General features: G+C 38.8%; 1 protein-coding gene across 3 annotated transcripts; it reads right to left on the bottom strand.

The window, feature by feature from the left end:
* Positions 1 to 404: 404 nt before the first annotated feature.
* Positions 405 to 15,729, bottom strand: LOC119737469 (myosin-VIIa-like). 3 transcript variants are annotated; one of them, XM_038211859.1, is made up of 11 exons: positions 14,821 to 15,729; positions 11,672 to 12,281; positions 10,411 to 10,567; positions 9,261 to 9,525; positions 8,540 to 8,654; positions 7,253 to 7,342; positions 5,253 to 5,548; positions 3,388 to 3,510; positions 2,449 to 2,532; positions 1,572 to 1,697; positions 405 to 748 (listed from the first exon to the last, which is right to left on the bottom strand). In XM_038211859.1, exons 2-11 carry the CDS (start codon positions 12,192 to 12,194, stop codon positions 653 to 655), a joined length of 1,875 nt encoding a protein of 624 aa, XP_038067787.1. In that variant the 5' UTR covers positions 12,195 to 12,281; positions 14,821 to 15,729; the 3' UTR covers positions 405 to 652. The 3 variants fall into 3 exon arrangements, with proteins under 3 accessions (XP_038067787.1, XP_038067786.1, XP_038067785.1); XM_038211858.1 differs by having other exon boundaries at positions 7,247 to 7,342; positions 11,672 to 12,279; positions 15,030 to 15,723; XM_038211857.1 differs by having other exon boundaries at positions 7,247 to 7,342; positions 14,821 to 15,723.
* Positions 15,730 to 19,662: the final 3,933 nt, after the last annotated feature.

A 19,662-nucleotide genomic window follows, 5' to 3' on the forward strand; every position in this document is an offset into this window, starting at 1 on the left:
TGTTGAAAAACATACTTGGTTGAAAGAAAGTAAGGGGACTAAACTCCCTGTGGAATTAATCTTTCTGGCAAGCTGCCATTTTGAAGAAATCATCAAAAGAAGGCCTTTCCAACTGTGCTTCTTAAGACACACCGTGGAAAATTTAAATTAGTAGTTCGTTTTGTTATTCCGCGAAGCGCGCAAGCATTGGCATGATGCACACGCATGCAGGGTTGCTATAATTCGTCGAATCGGTGCGCGACATCGCGTAGCTACAATCGGCTCAGTGAATACGTGTCTTGGACGCTGAATTCAGGCCCAATTCAAAACATGATTCAGCAACTTTTGATATGAAATCGGATCCTAGAATGCTGTTTTTTCTCGGAATGTACAGCTGAAGCTGAGCTGAAACTTCATCAAGTTAGTTGTTTAGCATCCTTCTTTAGATCTTGAGCACTTTTGTTGCTTCAAACAAACAAAATGCACAAATTACAAATGATGGACTATATCTTTAACCCTCCTACTGATAAAACTCTCACAAACTAAAAAAACGAACAACCCATTCCCGCTCCCATAGCTTTTGTACAGGCTGGTTACCAACTGCCAGAACCACTATGGATTACACCACATAACTGTCACAACCTGTGAAGGGTTTGGATAGATAGGGTGTCCATTAAAGCGTTTTATTATTGTTGGAATGTTGCCCCGAAGACGGTCTCTTCTGCATGTAGCGTACGTAGGAGGTCAAGAGATCGTCCATCTTGTAGCCCTGAAAATATACAAGATATGCAACCTAAATTACTTTTTAAAGATACCAACCAGTAGTGAGTGTGCCAGACTGTGATCAAGTATTAAATAACAAGTTCACCAGATAACAAGTCTGAAATCATTGAACCACTAGTATAGGTTTTCCGGGCCAATTTCATATAACTTTCATTCACTTCCGAAAATCGGTCATTCAGTTTCGTCTGAATTTGAGAATCGCTCTGAACACGCTTTTCGCTACCAGAGCATGCGATTCCATTTCAGTTCAATCAATCAAGTGATCGAGCAGCACATTTCGTTTATGCTCATTCAAACTCGTTTAGAAGACTTCCTTTTCACTTTCAGAGGGCGATTTCAAACACTGGTCATTCTATTTATAATTTCACTTTTAGTTTAATGTTGTGTGATGCAATCTGCTATTTTGAGTGAGAAAAACATACTTTTGATTGCACATTCACAAAATTATATGCCAGAACTCTGCGCGAAAACGTATGCTTGCGTAAATGAATGCACAGGTAACGTAATTGACCGTCTGTTTCTCAAAACCGCATGCACGAACAACGAAAACGATTGAACTTTTGTTGAATTGAAATTGGATTAAAGATGTGCATTCAAATTCAGACGAAAGTGAATGAGCGATTTTCAGAAGCGAATGCACATTTTAGGAAATTGGCCGGGAAAACCTATATTTGAATGACTTCTGACAATTAACCAGTTCGTGTTGAAGAACACGATTTATATACACAGCCACGGCCTTAACACGACACATACATGTCAGTTTTGGTAGAATTTTTCTCAAGGATTACAAAATTTCCAAACAAACTCACCAGCTTGGTTTTGAAGTGGAGTTTCATGGCTCCTTTGCTCTCGTTGCCGACTGTCAAGAAAAAGTCACTCTGCCCTGAGCCGGCCCAGCCCTGTATCTCGCTGTAGGGGAACGTCTTCTGAACTTCCTACAAAATCATGAAAACATTTGGTAAAAGGAACTGTAGGAACTATTAGAATCCGCACAAGAGGAGAAATGAAATCTTAGAACTACCCTACATATACAGGGTGAGTAAAAAAAACAACCGAAACCCAAATGTCGGGACTATTGTTTAAGTGAAGTTCTGCATGTAGCACTTTCAAAATCTAGGATATGAAAGCCCAATTAATAAGCTTTCTTTTAGTACAAGAATCATTCAAATCACTTATGTACTTTTTAAGTTACAGAATTTTAAACAGAACCACCGTTTTAAAGTTTTGTCCACGGATCACAAAAAAGTGTGCGTTCTTTCAGCAAAACGAAAACAATTCACACACATCCCTATGTGATTTGTTTTTGTTTTGCTGAAAGAACACTTACCTTCTTGTGATTCGCGGACAGAACTTTAAAACGGTGGTTGTGTTTAAAATTCTGTAACTTGAAAAGTACATGAGTGATCTGAATGATTCTTGTACTAAAAGAAAGCTTATGAATTGGGCTTTTTTATCTTAGATTTTGAAAGTGCTACATGCAGAACTTCACTAAAACAATAGTCCCGACATTTGGGTTTCGTTTTTTGACTCACCCTGTACATGTACCTACAGTGTCCCCGCACCTTTAGGACAATAAAATTCCATGACTTTATCCATGACTTTTCCATGACCTTTGCATATAAAACAAATAAAATAAAGCAATGTCTTTCGGTATCAAAGTGCTTTTATTAGACAAATTTGTCTCACTTTTGACTGTGCATCTATGATGAGTATGCCGTGCTTGTTGATTGCCAGTAACACGTCCTCTGTGTTGTCCGATCCTGTGACTTTCTGTAAGTAAATACAAACATGCGAATAACCCTAATTATTCTTGAGATAAAGGGACTATATTATTGAGGATTCACATTCATCTATCTATGCATTACCATATGTTGACACACAAATCTTTCTGGTTATCTTGAGTTGTTAAAGGTAGAATAGACCATTTGTCATTTGTGCATTTTTTTCTTTTGAAACAACAAAAGTGCTCAAAGTCAAGACAGGTGCTTAACAACTAGCAAGTTATAGTTTTAGCTCTGTGAATGCTGTACTTTTTGAGAAAACACAATATTCTGGATCTTAATTTCAGTTCAAAAGTTGCCGAGTCATATTTTGAATTTTGCCCTCTCGTGACACAATCCTGAAATCAGCATTCAGGACATGATTCTCATTTAGCTGATCACAGCTACGTGATGTTACGTACACACTGAACCAACGAATTGCAGCAGCCATGCGTGCGCGTGCCTCATGTCAACGCTTGGGCCCATTCACAGATTCGCACAATTACAAACCAACTACAAATGGAAATGTCCAAAAATGTACCACTTGGCACATCCTTGGAAATGACCTTTCATTGTTTTCTTCCAAATGACAGCATGCCGGAAGGAATAATTTTACAGGGAGTTGAGTGCTATAATGATTCTTTAAGCTAAATACATGTAAGCTTTTTAAAATAATTTGGTTGGTTTCTTTTTGGATAGCCAAATGGTCCACTCTACCTTTAACAAAAATATTTTATAATTTCTCCGGATGTAGACCAGGTCATGAGTGAACTCTATTGTGCAGTGAACACTAAAATGATCACCTTTATAAAGGCTTACCATATGACATAACAGCTAACACTATTATACTGAAGTGAAAACTTACAGCAGCTTCGAAGAACGAGGATCCAAACGTGGGCCAGCGGTACATGATCTTCAGGAAGGCTACCTTAGCGGCGTCCTTGGTCATACTGGTGATCCACGGCTGGTTGTAAGCGGAAATGATGGCCTACAATAAAGACAAAGGAGTCTGGTGAATCACCTCAGGGTCGCAGTACTCAAAGAATATCTAGGATACAATTATTGACTGCTCAAAGTGGTATAGCAACACTACCCACTGAACATGATCCATTGAGCGCTCTCTTTTTCAGAGGCAAAGTCGAGGGAAATGGAAACTTCCAGAGACAACCACGGCTAGTTGTAGGCCTACTGTTTCATGAATAAATTTATAGTTGAGTAAGGGAATAAATGTGTGTTCCGGAGGTATTATAACACTCTGTTTAAACCGGTGTGAGTCTGGATGGGTAATTATCACCCATCCAGACTCACACCGGTTTAAACAGAGTGTTTAATACCGACGGAACACATTTTCGTTCCCATTCATAAATACCTTTTTGGTCAAAAAAACAAATCTTTTTGGTCCAAAAATCAAAACAAGTAAAAAACTAGACGTTGTTAACTATTTTGTTCAACAATTTTACTTCATGTTTTACGAAACACCCCTCTGACTATAATATGGAATGCCCCTCCACATTTGCGTGCGCGTATTCCACCTCCATGGTCGCGCGTACTGCGCGATGTCGCGCAAAACGCAGCTGGGCTGGTGAAGAGAGAATTTCGGACCATGAAATACTGATTCACTTGTAGAACATTGCGCATGCAAACGTGAGGAATGTGAACGTTCAATTACCAATGGAATGTTAAAAGGCACCGGATTTCATGGGAGTCCAAATTTCATGTGACACTGGAAAAGTGTTTAAGACCAGCCAGCTATGTCTTTATCATCTGTTTAAGATTGGCCACGTGACGGGCTCTCGACCAATAGGAATGCGTAAACTGTCTTAGGTATTTATGAATATGGAATAACATAGAACTAATGAATGTTTATGAGGGCAATGGTAAGAATAATTTCATGAGTTGACAGATAGACATTGCATCTGTCACCTCATGAAATTATTCTTTCCATTGCACGGAAGTGATACGTACATTAGGTATTTTATACAACACCAGAATAAATCCTCATCATCTCATTGGTCAGAGCCGCCAAAAGTGTGACAATGCAACGGAACTTCTATTTTGCGGTGCGGCCGCGCCGTGCGTTTGGATGAATAATTCAATGACGCGTGATCATGCTAACCAACAATCAGATGACCGGGTTTTATTCAGGTGCTGTATAAAATGTATTATTTATACACACTGAGAATTAAATACAGTGCACTATGACATTTGAGCCAATGTATTCAGCCCAATTTTCAGCCGATATACTGATTCAGCGTTTGAAACTAGTTAAAGCAGCCAATATACATGTATGTTGAATAACATCCCACCCATAGGTTCTTCACCGTTTACAAAAAAATCAGAGTTACTGAACAAAAAACAAAGCAAAGTAGTTTGTTTCACAATATCCAAACCTTCTCTTTGGGGAAAAGTGTGAACCCAATTTTGTAGTACAACACAAATATATACACATTTGGTGCTTGGGGTGTGGCAGTTTGGTTCCTTTTTGATATTGTACTTTTCAGAACGCGGCTGCTGTGGTATTTTGGTTTTGAGAGTGCATGGTAAAATAATGAAACTATTGATAAGCCACATAACATGCTTTCACCCAATTCAGACACAGAATCTATGGGCTTATAATTAGGTGTTAATCAAAGCATCCTCCTTTAAACATGAAGGATCTCAAGCAAAATGCAGCAAAAATACTGAGGAAACATCTACAAGAAAATGATCTTGAGTGATTTTAAAACTCACCCTCTTCCAATCGTCGACGGATCTGCTCTTCACTAGGTCCTCGGGCAAGAAATCCGACAGCCGCTTGGCAATATTCTGCATCTCCGTCTTGTCGTTACCGTAGCGGGCACGGAACTGAAGCGCGGCCAGTTTTGCCGCGTCCTCCGGCGGACAGCTGTAGTAGCCCCTCAGGAACTTTGGCAGCTCCTGGTGGTAGTGGAAGACGGTGTCGGCTTGTACGTCATCCCCAGGAACCACGTCCGTCCAGATCTTGCGCAGGAAGAACATCTGATAGGCCAGCACAGGCATGTCGCTCTCTGTATAGTCCACAGAGGGTGGAGGCATAAGAGGGCAAAGACGAATGTCAGACACTTAGGTCCGCTTTTCAGGGTAATAAAGATACAGTCTGAGCAATATTGCCCATAAATTCTAACCCTCCTTGTGTCTTCAATGTCCATCAGGGTATTTTAAATGTCTGCACGTTGGTTGCTCCCATTGACATTTGTTTTGTTTACCTGATCCATTAAGACCAACTCATTGTTGGCTGCAGGAGCATCACTAGACCGCTTTGAATGGGAGATTGTAACGGCAAATTTGACGACAGACCAGAGGGCAAAGACGGAAAACACTATGTTAGGTCCATTTTTCGGGGAAATAAAGACAGTCTGAGCATTATTGCCTATAAATTCTAACCCTCCTCATGTCTTCATTGTCCATCGGGATATTTTAAGGATCTGCAGGTTGGTTACTCCCATTGAAAGTTTTTCTTTCACCTGGTTGATCCATTAAGACCAACTCAATGTTGGCTGCAGTAGCATCGCCAGACCGCTTTGAGTGGGGGAGTGTAACAGCAAATTTGACCACAGACCATCGGTGCTAAAAGGTAGACAGGACTTTTTTTGCACAGACACCTACCCTCGCAACTTCAAAAAAAGGAGGGGAGGGGGGCTGGACAGCATCTTCCTTTAGGGGGCGCTGTTTAAAATGGATTATCATGGACACTCAGACAATGCAAATATCCCAACAGACACACGATTTTACTGACAGGACAACAATTTTTTATGACAAAATCAACTGTGGGGGGGGGGGGGAGTGTCACCCTACCCCCTCTAACAATGCCTGTGGTTGGCTACCCAATAAGTACAAACAAAATGCTGCTATAAAAATCAGAATTAGACTGGGGTAAACACATTCTGTACAAGAAGCGCTTTCCAACTATGTACGTATGGGCGTCACCAGGATTTTTTTGGGGGGGGGGCAAAGCAAATTTTCCCCCAAAATTCATTAACTTTTTCATTATATTCTCAAATTATCATTTTTCCGAACGTGAGCAGGGGAGCATTTGCCCCCCCCCCATCAAATTAACAGCAACATGGCTTTGCACCTCTTTTTCTGTTTTTGTTTTGGTTATTTTTTCCTTTTTCCGTTTTTTTTTTTTTTTTCTGGGAGGGGGGAAAGTGCCCCCCTTGCCCCCCCTCGCAACGCCCATGTACGTATGTCAGGGAACATCGCTTCATAAACTTCATAAAATTCTGAAATAAAATAAACTGCATTCAATCAAAATGGTGCAATGTTTGAAAAAAGATTGATTTATCACAACTGCTTAGGCGCAGAAGCTTATGCACAGCTGAAAAAATGCACAGCTATCTTTGCACAATATTATACTACAGATTTTACTGAGCTCTACGTGTGACGCATGCGTTTACCTAACCTAATTCTTCTTCGAAGCAAATGCAGCAAAGTTCAAATTTTCTAAGCTCTAAGGGCATGAAAAATTCCATGCATTTTGACATGCTCCAGCTGTGCTCTTGCTTTTGGTGCACTAATTTTAAGTCTGAAAAATGAAATCACAGAACAGTGGTACTGGGTGCATTAACTATCTCTACCTAATTTCTATTCAATCATATGTTCTGTCGTGAACTAATATCTTTAGTAAAATCTACTAAAATCTGAAAACATAGGACAGAAATTAAGGGTGTATCTCTACGAGAAAAGCAAGCAGTTGAAGCGCCTACCCTCACTTTTAGCGGATTTGATACCTTCCTGTTCCCAGTCGATTTGTCGTCTCAGGGCGTCGAAGAAGAAATCACTCTCCTCATGCATGGCGATGACTAAAAACAGGGGAAAAAATGAATTTCCATAAATGTTAATGCACAAATATGATTCAGTTTTGAATTTGATCCATGCTTATAACAATGCATGTAACAGCGACACCCAAAAATGCTATGCCGATGGCACATATGGAACACCATACTTTAGATTTATACCTAGATTTATAGCGATTTGTGATAAATACCACATAACTATAACATAACTGCACATATTTTGCCACTTTCCAAATCGTTACAAACAATTTTTGTTGAGTATTTGATTTATTAATTTTTATTTTTTTTGAAATTAAAATTCAGTAGTTATATTTTATGGGAAACTTAGGGGACTTATTTTGGTCAATTTTCCAAGAACAGACACACAGACCGACCGACTGTCTGACCACCAAGTGGCATGTAGAAGCTTAAAAAGACAACAGATTTAGCTCAAAATTGGCAAAAACTTATTAAACTTATCAAATTTTACAACTGACAACTTTTCGTTGGGGAATGTGTGGCAAAAGAAAATTTTCAAGTTTGATGTAAAGACCGTCTGTAAATTTCCAGAAATCTTACTTTCAGTTTTGTCAACATGCCACTGTATGTTACTACTCTGCCCTTTTGTTTAAAATACTGTACCTGGCTATAGACCGCTTGCAGACGCGATCGATAATTGACGTGCGAAGGTGCATGACGCCATGTTATGGGACAAAATGTGCATGGATAGATATACGCCTGTCCCACAACATGGCGTCGCGCGCCTACGCGCGTCGATTATCGAACGCATCTGCAAGCGGTCTATACCAGTACAAGGTATTGTGGTGGAAAGTGTGTGTGAGCTTAGAGCCAGTTTAATTGTGACCTCATACCATAGCGCTAACGCTTAATCACCGTGTGTTAGTGACTGGGCGGAGCTTAGGAGCTCCGTGTGTTGCTGCATGCACGCGATTGGTTAGCCAAGCGCCATAGGCTTAGCGCGCCGTAGGTTTAGTGCTTGTACATGTATGCGCGTATTGCCGTGCACATGAGGGCTGTACTCACGTATTTACGGGGAGTTGATGTTGCGGACAGTGAGCGAGCAAGAGGTGAATTACTTGTGCTCTGCGTTTTGGGAAATGCTTATGCGCAAATTGTACATAGTCGGAGGGGGGGTTCCCGCCACAGTATCTTGAATGAGTCTTTCACATTAAAAAGATGATTATATCATTTCCAAATACATACTCCTTGAAGCCATTATAAGGAAGAGGCCAAATCCCTTGTTAGATTTCAGCCCGAGACGATTGGCGATGCTCTTACACAGGTCTCCAACCGTCATGGTGGAAGAAACTTGAAAGGACTAAAAAAACAATAAAAAAACAGACAAATGTCAAAAAAGGCTTTGAAAAAATATGTCAGCACTCAATGGCAGCATAACAAGGAATTTAGAATAAGAATTAATGTGGTATTTTTTGGACCAAAATTGAACATTTGGTTTATGACAGAATCTGACTGGTAAAATTTGGTTTAAAAAAAGCTTTAAGAGCCTTCATAAATATCGTGTAAAAAAATTGTAGCAGTGGAATAAAAGTTTTTAACTAATATATTAATTATTTAAAGTCGTCTTTTAATGTTTTCAGCAAAGTGAAGTCCTTGGAAGTTTGTACAGCTGTAAAAATGTTTCAGAAAGGGTGCACAGAAATTTATCAAAAATTAAAGTAATGAATTTTAGAAATAACCAAATAATACAATACACAAGGGCCTCCATATGCACGTTATGTATCTGTCTTTGAAATTTTCTGCAAATATATATTTATTGAAGTGAATATATGTAAAAGTCAATAAGGGGTATAATTTATAACATTTATAAATCTGGCAAACATCCAATCCCCAGAAAAGAGAGCGGTCTGAGGAAATCCTCATCAACTTTTTTTTTACTGCCTATTCAAACATTTTCATAACTTACCGCATTGGACTTGTCATCCGGCAGGAAGATGAAGTGAAAGATCTGCGTGTAGTGATGCTGTATGGTCTCCACCTCCACCCAGTGCGGCGGGTACTTGCGCTGCTGTGTCAGCTGCGACACGGCCAGCAGCCTGCGTTGGCAGTCCTCAGCCAGCGTGTGGTGGGCCAAACGCAGGAACTTGCCCAGCTCGGGCTGCAGGGTGTCGCTGGGTGAGAAGAGGCCTGTGGCTAGCCACATCAGCTCCCAGCCCCGCTCCTCGCTGACACTAAAACACAAATGTAAGGCATTCTTGCAAAATGAGACAAAATTGGGCGCAGTCGGAATGAGCAATTGAAGGTACTGGGAACGAGAAGAAAATGCTCCTGGCAACACGATTTGTTGCACTCCTATCGGATATGCTGTTGACAAGTTGGGGCTGTTTAAAGTTTGCATTCATCGACATGTTAATCGATCACCATGAACCGTCAAGATTCGTGGAGAAATCGACTATCTGAGAATGCACTTCGGTTTGAGGACGGATAGCCACGACTGCCCTACGGTTTATCTATGTATAAACCACGGTTTGTCCAGAATAAATATCGATTATATTACTAAGAATAATGACATTAATGCCACAGTTGTCTGCGATTGGGCCACGCATGACCGAGGTTCTCCTACGAATATAGCATGGATATGGATATTTGTAGTACAACCTTAGCAGCACGCTAGCACGTCCGGGCATATCTGTAGGACATTCATAGCGAATTCGTAGAGATTTCAACCATGAATGAGCTACGAATCTCCAAGAATATGTGCGAATAGCCACAAATAACACTACAAATCAATACGGTTGTCCTACGGCTGTCCCACAGTTGCACTACAGATTGATTTTCATGTTATTTCACCACTGAAGTTCTGAACTGTCTAAAACTTCCGAAGCCCACGGGTTATCACATTACTCAAACTAAGGAGATCCGTAGCTCCAAACCATAAATGTGTGACTGGGGCTTAAGAAAGATGCAAATTGTTTATTCCATGATTTTTATACTATTCTTAAAATCTGCTCCCGAGTGCAGATCGAGTCCTAACGACTGGACCATCAAAATTTCCAGTGGATTTTCTTGCTAATATTAATCATATTTCCTGAAAAAAAATTCTGAAACCGACTAACTTGAGAGTATTGTTGGTCAACTGCTTGATGATCTGGCAATAGATCTCATCTTTGAGGCCGTCCAATCTCAAGGCATCGGTGAAGATCTTGTCGGTCATTTGCGTGCCCTGAAGGTTGGTTTTCTTGGTAGGGTAGTCGCCCATGTACTTCATGATTGGTGTGAACGGTTAAGAAAATTTTAATGATTTATGATTTTTCCCTTTTTTTTCTCTGACTGAATGTAAATGTAAGTGCAAGTCTGCCAGGTGGATTATTGTTAATGGTTGGTTATTTCTACATATATTATAGAAATAACAAAAAAATACTTTCTATTGTTCTTATAGTAAATTTTTTCACGTAATTTAAAACTTATATTTTCAAAGTTCTGAAAATAAGTTTCCTCTGCTAGCCATAAATTTAAAGGGGCCATGAAGTGAATTTTGTAAGGAACATATCTTGTGCAACTTTCTACTCTTCTTAAATGTAAGAAAACTATTTGACATCCCTTTTTGGTTACTTTTATTGAAAAGTGGACTTCTTCATACATTCAAATTGTCCATGCTTTTCCCCGAACAACTGAGGGTGCTGTTGCTGCAGAATCACCAAAGAAAAGAAAAAATTTTGACAATGAAATATCCAAAATTCTGGCAAGTTTTGCTGCTGAAATAGCTGTAACGCTGAGGTTTCTGCCCGAAATGACATCACATTTTGCTCATAAACATGGAAATTTGGATTACCATAAAAACCCAAAAGGCACCGAAATACCCGTGAAAATGTTAAAACGAAAATTGAAAACAGTGTTAAATGGGACATGAAGGTGCATCTCCAAGGATTGCATAAAAAATATTACATTGCATGGGCCATTTAAAGATTCGTTTAACTTAGTTTTTCTTGTTAACAACTCTGGAAATCGAAAAATGAGAAAAAAAATTCAAATTTCAAATGCTTCAGACCATTGTAGACTAGTCTGATATCTCTCAGGTGACTTAAAAAACATTGTATTATATTTCCCATTACAGTAGAGCACCTTTATAACAAACACCACGACACCATGTTGGTTTCATGGACAATCCTGCTTTGGTTCTAAATGTTTTTAAAATGCTTATACTGAGCATGGTTGGCTGTAAATTACTAAGGGAATAATTTCTACACTGAACAATCTTTTGTGGACCCCTGCATGTTCGTTACATCAACACTTTAACTGTAATGTTAACAAAAAATTAATAAGATGAGACTCCATCCATCAAACAAACATTGGTACATCTATCTAGTCAAAGGATATCTTTGAAAGCAGAACATGCTCGACTGGACAACTGTTGATCCCTCAGCAGGTGTTGGAGTAGAGGCTTCTGAATCGGCTCCGTCGTATGCTGCCAGATGCTCCCTGTGTTTGAACCGGATTTCGTGGCAACCGTGGGTCGTTTGGCTGGCTTCACGCTGAAGTTCATCATGGCGAATCGCTCAAGGGTGTACGGCCCCTTAGACTTGGGCTTCCGTGCCGGCAAGGAGTGGAATCCATTGCGGGCCGGGGATTTCGAGCGTTCGGCCTTCCGGATCTGGGTCGGGGAGTGCACCCCGTTGCGAGTGGTAGAAAACGACATGGCCTCGCTGCGATGAACTTGCGACTTTGACGAATTGGCAGCCTTCCGGGTCGGGGACGGGGAGCGAGCGCTTTTCCTTCGGTTTGGCGAGGGGGTGCGTGCTGCTCTTGAGTTTGACGATAAGGTATAAGCTTGTCTTTGGTTTGGTGATGGGGACCGGGCTCCCTGGTACCCCGAACCTCTAGATACTCTCTCATGCGGCATCTTCGCGGAGTAAACCTACCAAGAGTTCAAACGCGATTGGTCACGAGAACACCAGGGATTCAGTTCCTGAACTTGTCAATTTCCTCTCTACAAAATAAAAAAAGGAATAATCAAAACTTTATAAACACCTTCGTCATACATAAAGCATCACTTAATTATTGAAAAAGTACAGATAACCAGAATTCTTGATGTCCATTGGTTACAGAAACAACTTCAACTTAGTCAATTACTTGTTATTCTGAATCATTTCAAACAAACTGAAGAATTTCAACAGCTCTGGTCTTTTTCTGTTTTCAATCTTAATCATGTAAGCCTACAGCAGTTCCTTTCCTAAGTTGTAAACACAACTTAAACAAAGGGCATTCCTCTGTTTACGAGAACAACAATTGAAAAAGTCCCTGCTACCAACAGAAGTGTTTACTTTTTGAGCCCCAGGAACTTTAAGAGGATTAAGGAGGTCTGCAGATTATAGTTTGCTGGACGGCCTTCAAGGAAGAAAATATTCAATTTATAACGCAAGTCTAACAATGCATCTGACAGCAAGCTTTAACGAGATCGGCCACTGTAAACACAAAGTAACAGTTTAAACAGAATAGGGACATTTGCTAAGATTGATTCAAGTTTTGTTTTCTGGATAAGTAACAAATCACATTAACTTTTGAATGGCCCTTTTGGAACATTCAATTCAATTTGGATTTACTTTGGAGATTTGGGATAAGCTTCACTCTAGGTCATGCTGGCAAGAGGGTCGACCATACAAAAATATTTTTGCATGACCATTTTTTTTGTACTGTAACAGGCTTTCAGAAATTAAATTCCCACCTTCTCCAGTCTAACTTGATGCAGATGCGTAACTAGACATGAAAAGGGCAAAAATAAATCTAGTGCTTGTAATTTTTGTCAACTGCCTCATTGGGTTACTTTTAAAATGAGCTTTAACAGATTCATAGAGATATTGAACAACTACTGATTAAAGGGAATGTACATCATTGGCTTTTGCTGTTATTTTTAAAAACGGACTATTTGAGGGGTTAGTATAATAGATGAAATATTGTTTCACTGACATGTTTGAAGTTTTGTGTTCGAAAATGCTGGAAAAGCCAAGAAAAACAAAACATTTCAAGTAGTCTGGTTCCCTGACTCCACTAAAGATGAAATGAATCAATTTATAGATGCCGGAAAATTGTTAGGGGAGGGAACCAGTCTAGCTGGCCTGCACCCGTTCATGAACATGTAACCAATAGCAAACAAAATTTTGACTGAACAAAATGGTAAATTTGGAGCAGTAGTTGAAAAATAGTTAGGTTTTTCCAACGGTGGTCGGCCGACCACCGTTGGAAATTTATACAAAAATACCATTTTCTTGAAAATGACTTCACACCAAGTGCCATAATTTTACAGGATGCTTTAGACTGTCATTAACCAACATCCTAGTGAGGTATTTCGTAAAAACTTGGTAGTTTTATTTGTCGATGTTTGCAAATGTTTTATATTCCCTTTAAATGACTGGATCAGTCGGCAAATTACCAACAGCCGAATTTAGAAGTTATCATAAACTAGAAATGGGAAAGAATTCCATGCTGGGCCACCAACTCAGACCTCCTGTACAAAGTCTATGGGCCATGGCAGAAAAAGTTAAAAAGTATTAAAAAGATTTTTTGCGCTCCTTAAATAGTGTTTCTTCATCAGATGTACAACTGTTGGTACTTTTAAAGGGAATGTACAACATTTGCTTTTGCTGCAATTTTCAGAAATAAATGGATTTGGAGGATTAGTATGTTGTATAAAATATTGTTTATACAATGACTTGTTTCATGTTTTGGGCTTGTAGACACTGGAAAAACCAAGAAAACCTATCATGTTCTTGATGTCTGGTTCCCTGACCCCACTTAAGATGAAACCAAGCAATTTATACACTTTGGGGAATTGTAAGGTCAGAGAATCAGTCTAGCAGGCTTGTACCCCTTCACAAATATGTGATCAATTGCAAAGAAAAGTGATACTAACTAAATATGAAAAGTAAAGAACAGTTTTTGAGAAAAATGCCAGTTTTCTCCAACGCTGGTCGACCGACCAGCGTTGGAAAAATTCAGTTTTTCTTGAAAATGTCAGCCCACCAGGAGGCACGTTTTTAAAGGATGCTTTAGACTGTCAGTCCCTAACAATTCAGTAAGGTATTTCGTGATAATTTGATCATCTCGCTTTCTGATGTTTGCAAATGTTGTATTTTCCCTTTAAGGAATCTGAGTGGTGGCCATGGAATTCTTTCCTAGAAATGCAATTCCAAGATTAGGAGAGGACGATATATCTGGCAATACAAAAAGTGTATATCTACAATTATATACTATATGAGCATGACCCATAGAACACATCAACAAAGCATTTGTGCCTGGTTGCACGCCTCTTTCCCAAACAACACAGGAATATAGAACTATATTCATATGAATACAAAAACCTTCTGGCTGAGGCGTGCACACACAAAACTTTCTGTGTTGCTAGTGGTTTATTTTTTGTCCGCTTATAAACAGGGAAATTAACCCAAAATCAGCAAGTAAATGGGTTTCAAATGCTCTACAATTACGAAATTACTGTTAAAAAGGATTACAAGGATACAATTCAGACTTACCGAAAGACCAAGTTTTACTTCTACGCAAGCATCAATATATGTCCTTGTGAAAACTCAAATCAGGTAGACACAGTAGTTTAGCAATAGCCAAACACGCACCAACTATTTCCGGAAAACAGAGGTGAACTTTTTAGGGTGAACTCTCACCACCCTGTCTTTTTAAGCTCCACGCATGATGGTGTCACATAACACACAGTGTTGATACTAACCCTGACGGATTTAATTCCTTTCTTTATTCTCCAAATATATGAAGTGTGTTCCGGATTGCTCTGGTCTTGTAGGCTGAGTCACTCCTGTCAAAACTTTCTATTCATGCCAGGCATTCCCATGGAAGGTCTGAAAAGGTTGTGTGGCATGCACTTCAGATCCCGGCCGCACCAGCCTAGCAGTGTCTTTATACTAAACCGCTCAGGCGTGAATGCATTGTGTTGAAGTATGCAGCACCAACCCCAGTACAGCGGGCTCTATAGTTCAGTTTCGATGGAATACGCCCATTTTGTAATTGTTCACCGAACGAGGTGAATGTCAGTGGATTGTTACGGTATGGGAAATATGGGGTTGAATGGTTGTTGAGAACACTGGAATACATGCCATATGTTTCTGTTTGAGTTGATGTGGTAATTTTTTTCACGTAGCTCATATATTTCTTCAAATGTTAAAAACAAAATGATAAGTGCAGCACTAGACTGGAATATTTTGGTTTGAAATTACCAGCCCTAAATGACAACCGTATGATAAAATTTAGGGCTGGGTATCAATCTCCAGCTAATACTTATACTTATACAGCAAAAATAGACTGAAAAGTGGAACGTGGGTAAAATGTGGTAAACAGGCCGGAAGTGTTTAACTTTCCTATACACAATTAACTGTGATTTGCTTTGTAGGCTAAAGTGTCAAAGCTTATGGGCAATCTTCTGGCAATCCCCTCTTTTATTTATAAAGTGATGAAACACCCCATTACTGGACTAAAGTGTCACCATTTTAAAAACTGAGGTTTTTACAACAGAAAAACTACTGACCAGTCAAAGGATCTTGCTTATTTTCGAAAATATACAACAGCGGGAAATTTCCATCTGGGCTGATATATTCTTAGCATTTTTAGAAAACAAAACCTTTAAAATTTTCAGCCTTGATTCCAGCCAATATAGAGAGTGCGCCAAACAAGTGCAACTTTCAGAAAACAAATACATGTAATTAACACTGTTTTACTTTTTTTAATGACACTATATATTACATTAAAGCCTGACTATTTCTCAATCCATTCCTTTTTACCCCATTCCATTTGGGTCCCTAGATCGAGAAATACAATCAATTAAGTGAAAGGGTGTAAATTTTACTTGGGCCACTCTCACCTGTGATGTCACCAACCTCAATGCCTATTCAATGCTAAACCCAGATTCAGCATGTCCAGGCGAGAGTGGCCCAAGTAAAATTTACACCCTTTCACTTAAACTTATCGTATTTCTGGATCTAGGGGCCAAATGGACTGGGTTTAAGGAGTGGATTGAGAAATAGTCAGGCTTTAATGTAATATATGATTTCATTGAAGAAAAAACAATATTAAACAGTTTAAATTATTTGTTTTCTGAATGTTGCACTTTTTTTGGCATACTCTGTAGTACAGTGTATTTTCAAGCATTTAAATGATGCTTTTTTTTAATGGACAATTGTCTACCCATGTCTTTTTGCAACAGTACCGTTCATGCACTGGTATCAATGATGTACGATGTAAATGGGGGCAGGAAAAATGAACCCTGCTATTGCAGTCAGCCCAGTTTACTTGAGCGAAATATGCACTAGCATTCCAAGGCTGACGAACCTTTTGTGCAATTCACCCAGAAACGTAAACACGCCACTTATATATCAATGACTTTTATTATGCATATTGTGAAAAACGACACTTTATTGTATGCATTCTGGCTAACAGTCTAGAGTATAGCCTAGAAATGGGTCTCTCGGCCTCCAATGAAGAAATATTTTGCACTAGTCTATAAGTGACCTGTCATCGCAAAACGATTCGAAAGTCCCAAAGTCTTTTGCAGTAACATGGAACAAAGCCAACCTTTTGAAGAGGATAAACGATTTTATCATTTTTGGTTTGCAGTAACACCATGTGGTAATAACTACAGCTTAGAAGATATTTAGTTCTGAAAAGAACTTGTCCTGCTTATTATCAACTTTCGCCAAGTAGTTTTTGTTCTGATAAGAACAGTCCTGCTGTAAGTTCTTTGGTCTCAACGTTTCCACTAGCCTGCTCTAGTCATTGTCAGGAGACTGTTCTTTTCAGAACTAAATATCTTCCAAGCAGTAGTTATTACCACATGGTGTTACCACAAACCGAAACGATACCAATACTCCACCATGCAAAGCCTCAAATCTTATATAAACAATTTTAGTTGAATCTTAATTTGCAAACTTGTCCTCTGCAACCTTTGCCCACTTTCTCAGTTCTTATGTCTTTTTTTCTATCCACAACTTTTAGGAAATCAGATACGCAAGGCATCAAGATTTACTACTCTACTTCGATAAAATCATGGTCTGTATTTCCATTTTTTGAAGTCCCTTTTACTACCAAATGTTAGAAAATGTTTTCAGCAGAATCAAGATGTTTAAAAAAATCTGAATTTAAAGAGCTATGTTTGCTGAGGCAGGCATATAGACCACATATTCTTGGGCCAATAGAAGGGGGCTGTATGAACAATGTCTTTTTGAAGAAACATCTTCAGGTGCCAACACTACCAAAACACTGTATTTCCAGTAATTCCTCCACATCCTAAATAACTGTTTCACTATTTATTTAAGAACTTTTAACATTCAAAATTACATGGTGCTTTTTAAAAGTTTAAAATAAAAGTTTTGTTTTACATTAATTGTGCTTGTTTTAAAGCAGTGTTTACATATTATGTATTATCATTTAAAAAGCACATGTCTACCTAATACGGAAAGGACAATAAATAGAAATTGGAAAATATATAAGCCACAAAGAAAATAGACATATTTTTTAAAATAGTTTTAGTGCCATGGTGTTTGTAAAGGCGTAACTTACCCTGTTTTTTTTAAAAACCCTTTGAGGAATAAAGAAAGCATTAAAAGGTTTTATCTTTAGATTAAAAGTCGGTAAGCAGTTCACAGCATTTTCTTACTTTTTTCATTATTCTTAGATTATAATGAACTTAGAGGAATACCACACCCTTTGCAGAGACTTGTGATTGGCTCAACTACATCCCTGGAAAACAATATGCTCCAAGGATCACCTTGGGAGGGCTAGTTTTACTTCACCAATGGAAGCAGCCAATATTTGTATAAAATGTGAACTTCTGTAAATATAACTTTAGAACTAGTCGGTGAAATACAACATATCTATTCTAACTGTTAAACATAGCTGTTCACCACTCGCTCAGTACCTTATAACTGGAATGTAGTCAAATGTTTAAAGCACATCCTTGATGAAAGACATAAATACTGAAGATTACTTGAAAAGTATTCGGTGAAATACAACATATCTATTCTAACTGTTAAACATAGCTGTTCACCACTCGCTTAGTACTTTATAACTGGAATGTAGTCAAATTTTTGAAGCACATCCTTGATGAAAGACATAAATACTGAAGATTACTTGAAAAGTATTCGGTGAAATACAACATATTTATTCTCACTGTTAAACATAGCTGTTCACCACTCGCTTAGAACTTTATAACTGGAATGAAGTCAAATGTTTGAAGCACATCCTTGATGAAAGACATAAATACTGAAGATTACTTGAAAAGTATTCGGTGAAATACAACATACCTATTCTAACTGTTAAACATAGCTGTTCACCACTCGCTTAGTACTTTATAACTGGAATGTAGTCAATTGTTTAAAGCATGTCCTTCATGAAAGACATAATACTGAAGGTAACAGATTAAGAAAGCACAGTCAAGAGTCATTATAAGGTAGACCTATAGGAATAAATAGTAGTAGTATAAAAAGTTGGATAATAAATATTTCTTGTAAAGTACAAATTAAACATTGGAAAAATTGGACTTCATACCAAGAGACCCATAAATAGCTCTTGCCAATAAGCCAGCTCGGTATTTCTACTACGGATACACACAATGATATGGGTCACAGGTCATTGGGGATAATCGAACGCTCATCGAGGGCGCATAAATGTGCAAGGAGAAGTTCGCACGACGTTCGAGCGTAACAAGCAGAACAGGCATTCATGTAACATCGCGTCAGCAATTTTATACCAAGTGACCTTTGACCTGGGCCCAATTTCTTGGCTCTGCTTAGCGTTATCAGAAAATCCCTGCTTACTATAGCCAGGCATGCAACTGGGAATTTTGAAAAAACGAGGAAATTCCAAACCACACAAGACTTTGTACAGTGTTTTTCAATTTGTAATGGCATTCATGAGAAGTAAAAACCGAGGAAATCAGCAGATCCAAGGAAAAGTTGCATGCCTGTATAGCAGAAAATTCCTTGCTTACGGTAAGCGTATTTCACGTGTTACCGTGGAATTTTTGCTTTTGTGCATGCGTGTAAATAACGATTCGGCGCTTACAGGTTAGCACAGAATTTTAGCACAAAATTTGTGGTCGTAAGTGCGGAATTCTGTGGTTAGCACTTAGCAGAGCCAAGAAATGGGGCCCCCGACTCATCAAGATACCAAACTGGCTTATTCAAGCAAAACTCAATTCAATAACTGCGTTTTAAAAGCTTTGGTATAGATTGTGATTCAATATACTTTAACTATACTGAAAGCAGCTGCTATTGGCAAAAGTTAATATTGTTTCGTTAGTTTGAAGATACTGTATTGAATTTGCACTACGTATTGTGGGTTTGGTAGTTTTTTAC

This window comes from Patiria miniata, unplaced genomic scaffold, assembly GCF_015706575.1.
Source record: "Patiria miniata isolate m_02_andy unplaced genomic scaffold, ASM1570657v1 HiC_scaffold_3, whole genome shotgun sequence".
Classification (NCBI taxonomy): domain Eukaryota; kingdom Metazoa; phylum Echinodermata; class Asteroidea; order Valvatida; family Asterinidae; genus Patiria; species Patiria miniata.

Coding starts and splice junctions, on each gene's coding strand:
- LOC119737469 (XM_038211858.1), bottom strand. CDS start 12,194: ATGCCGCATGAGAGAGTATCTAGAGGTTCGGGGTACCAGGGAGCCCGG. Junction 8,655..9,260: donor CGGATGACAAGTCCAATGCG/GTAAGTTATGAA, acceptor TTGTTTTTTTAG/TCCTTTCAAGTTTCTTCCAC. Junction 3,511..5,252: donor CCGTCGACGATTGGAAGAGG/GTGAGTTTTAAA, acceptor TCTTTATTGTAG/GCCATCATTTCCGCTTACAA.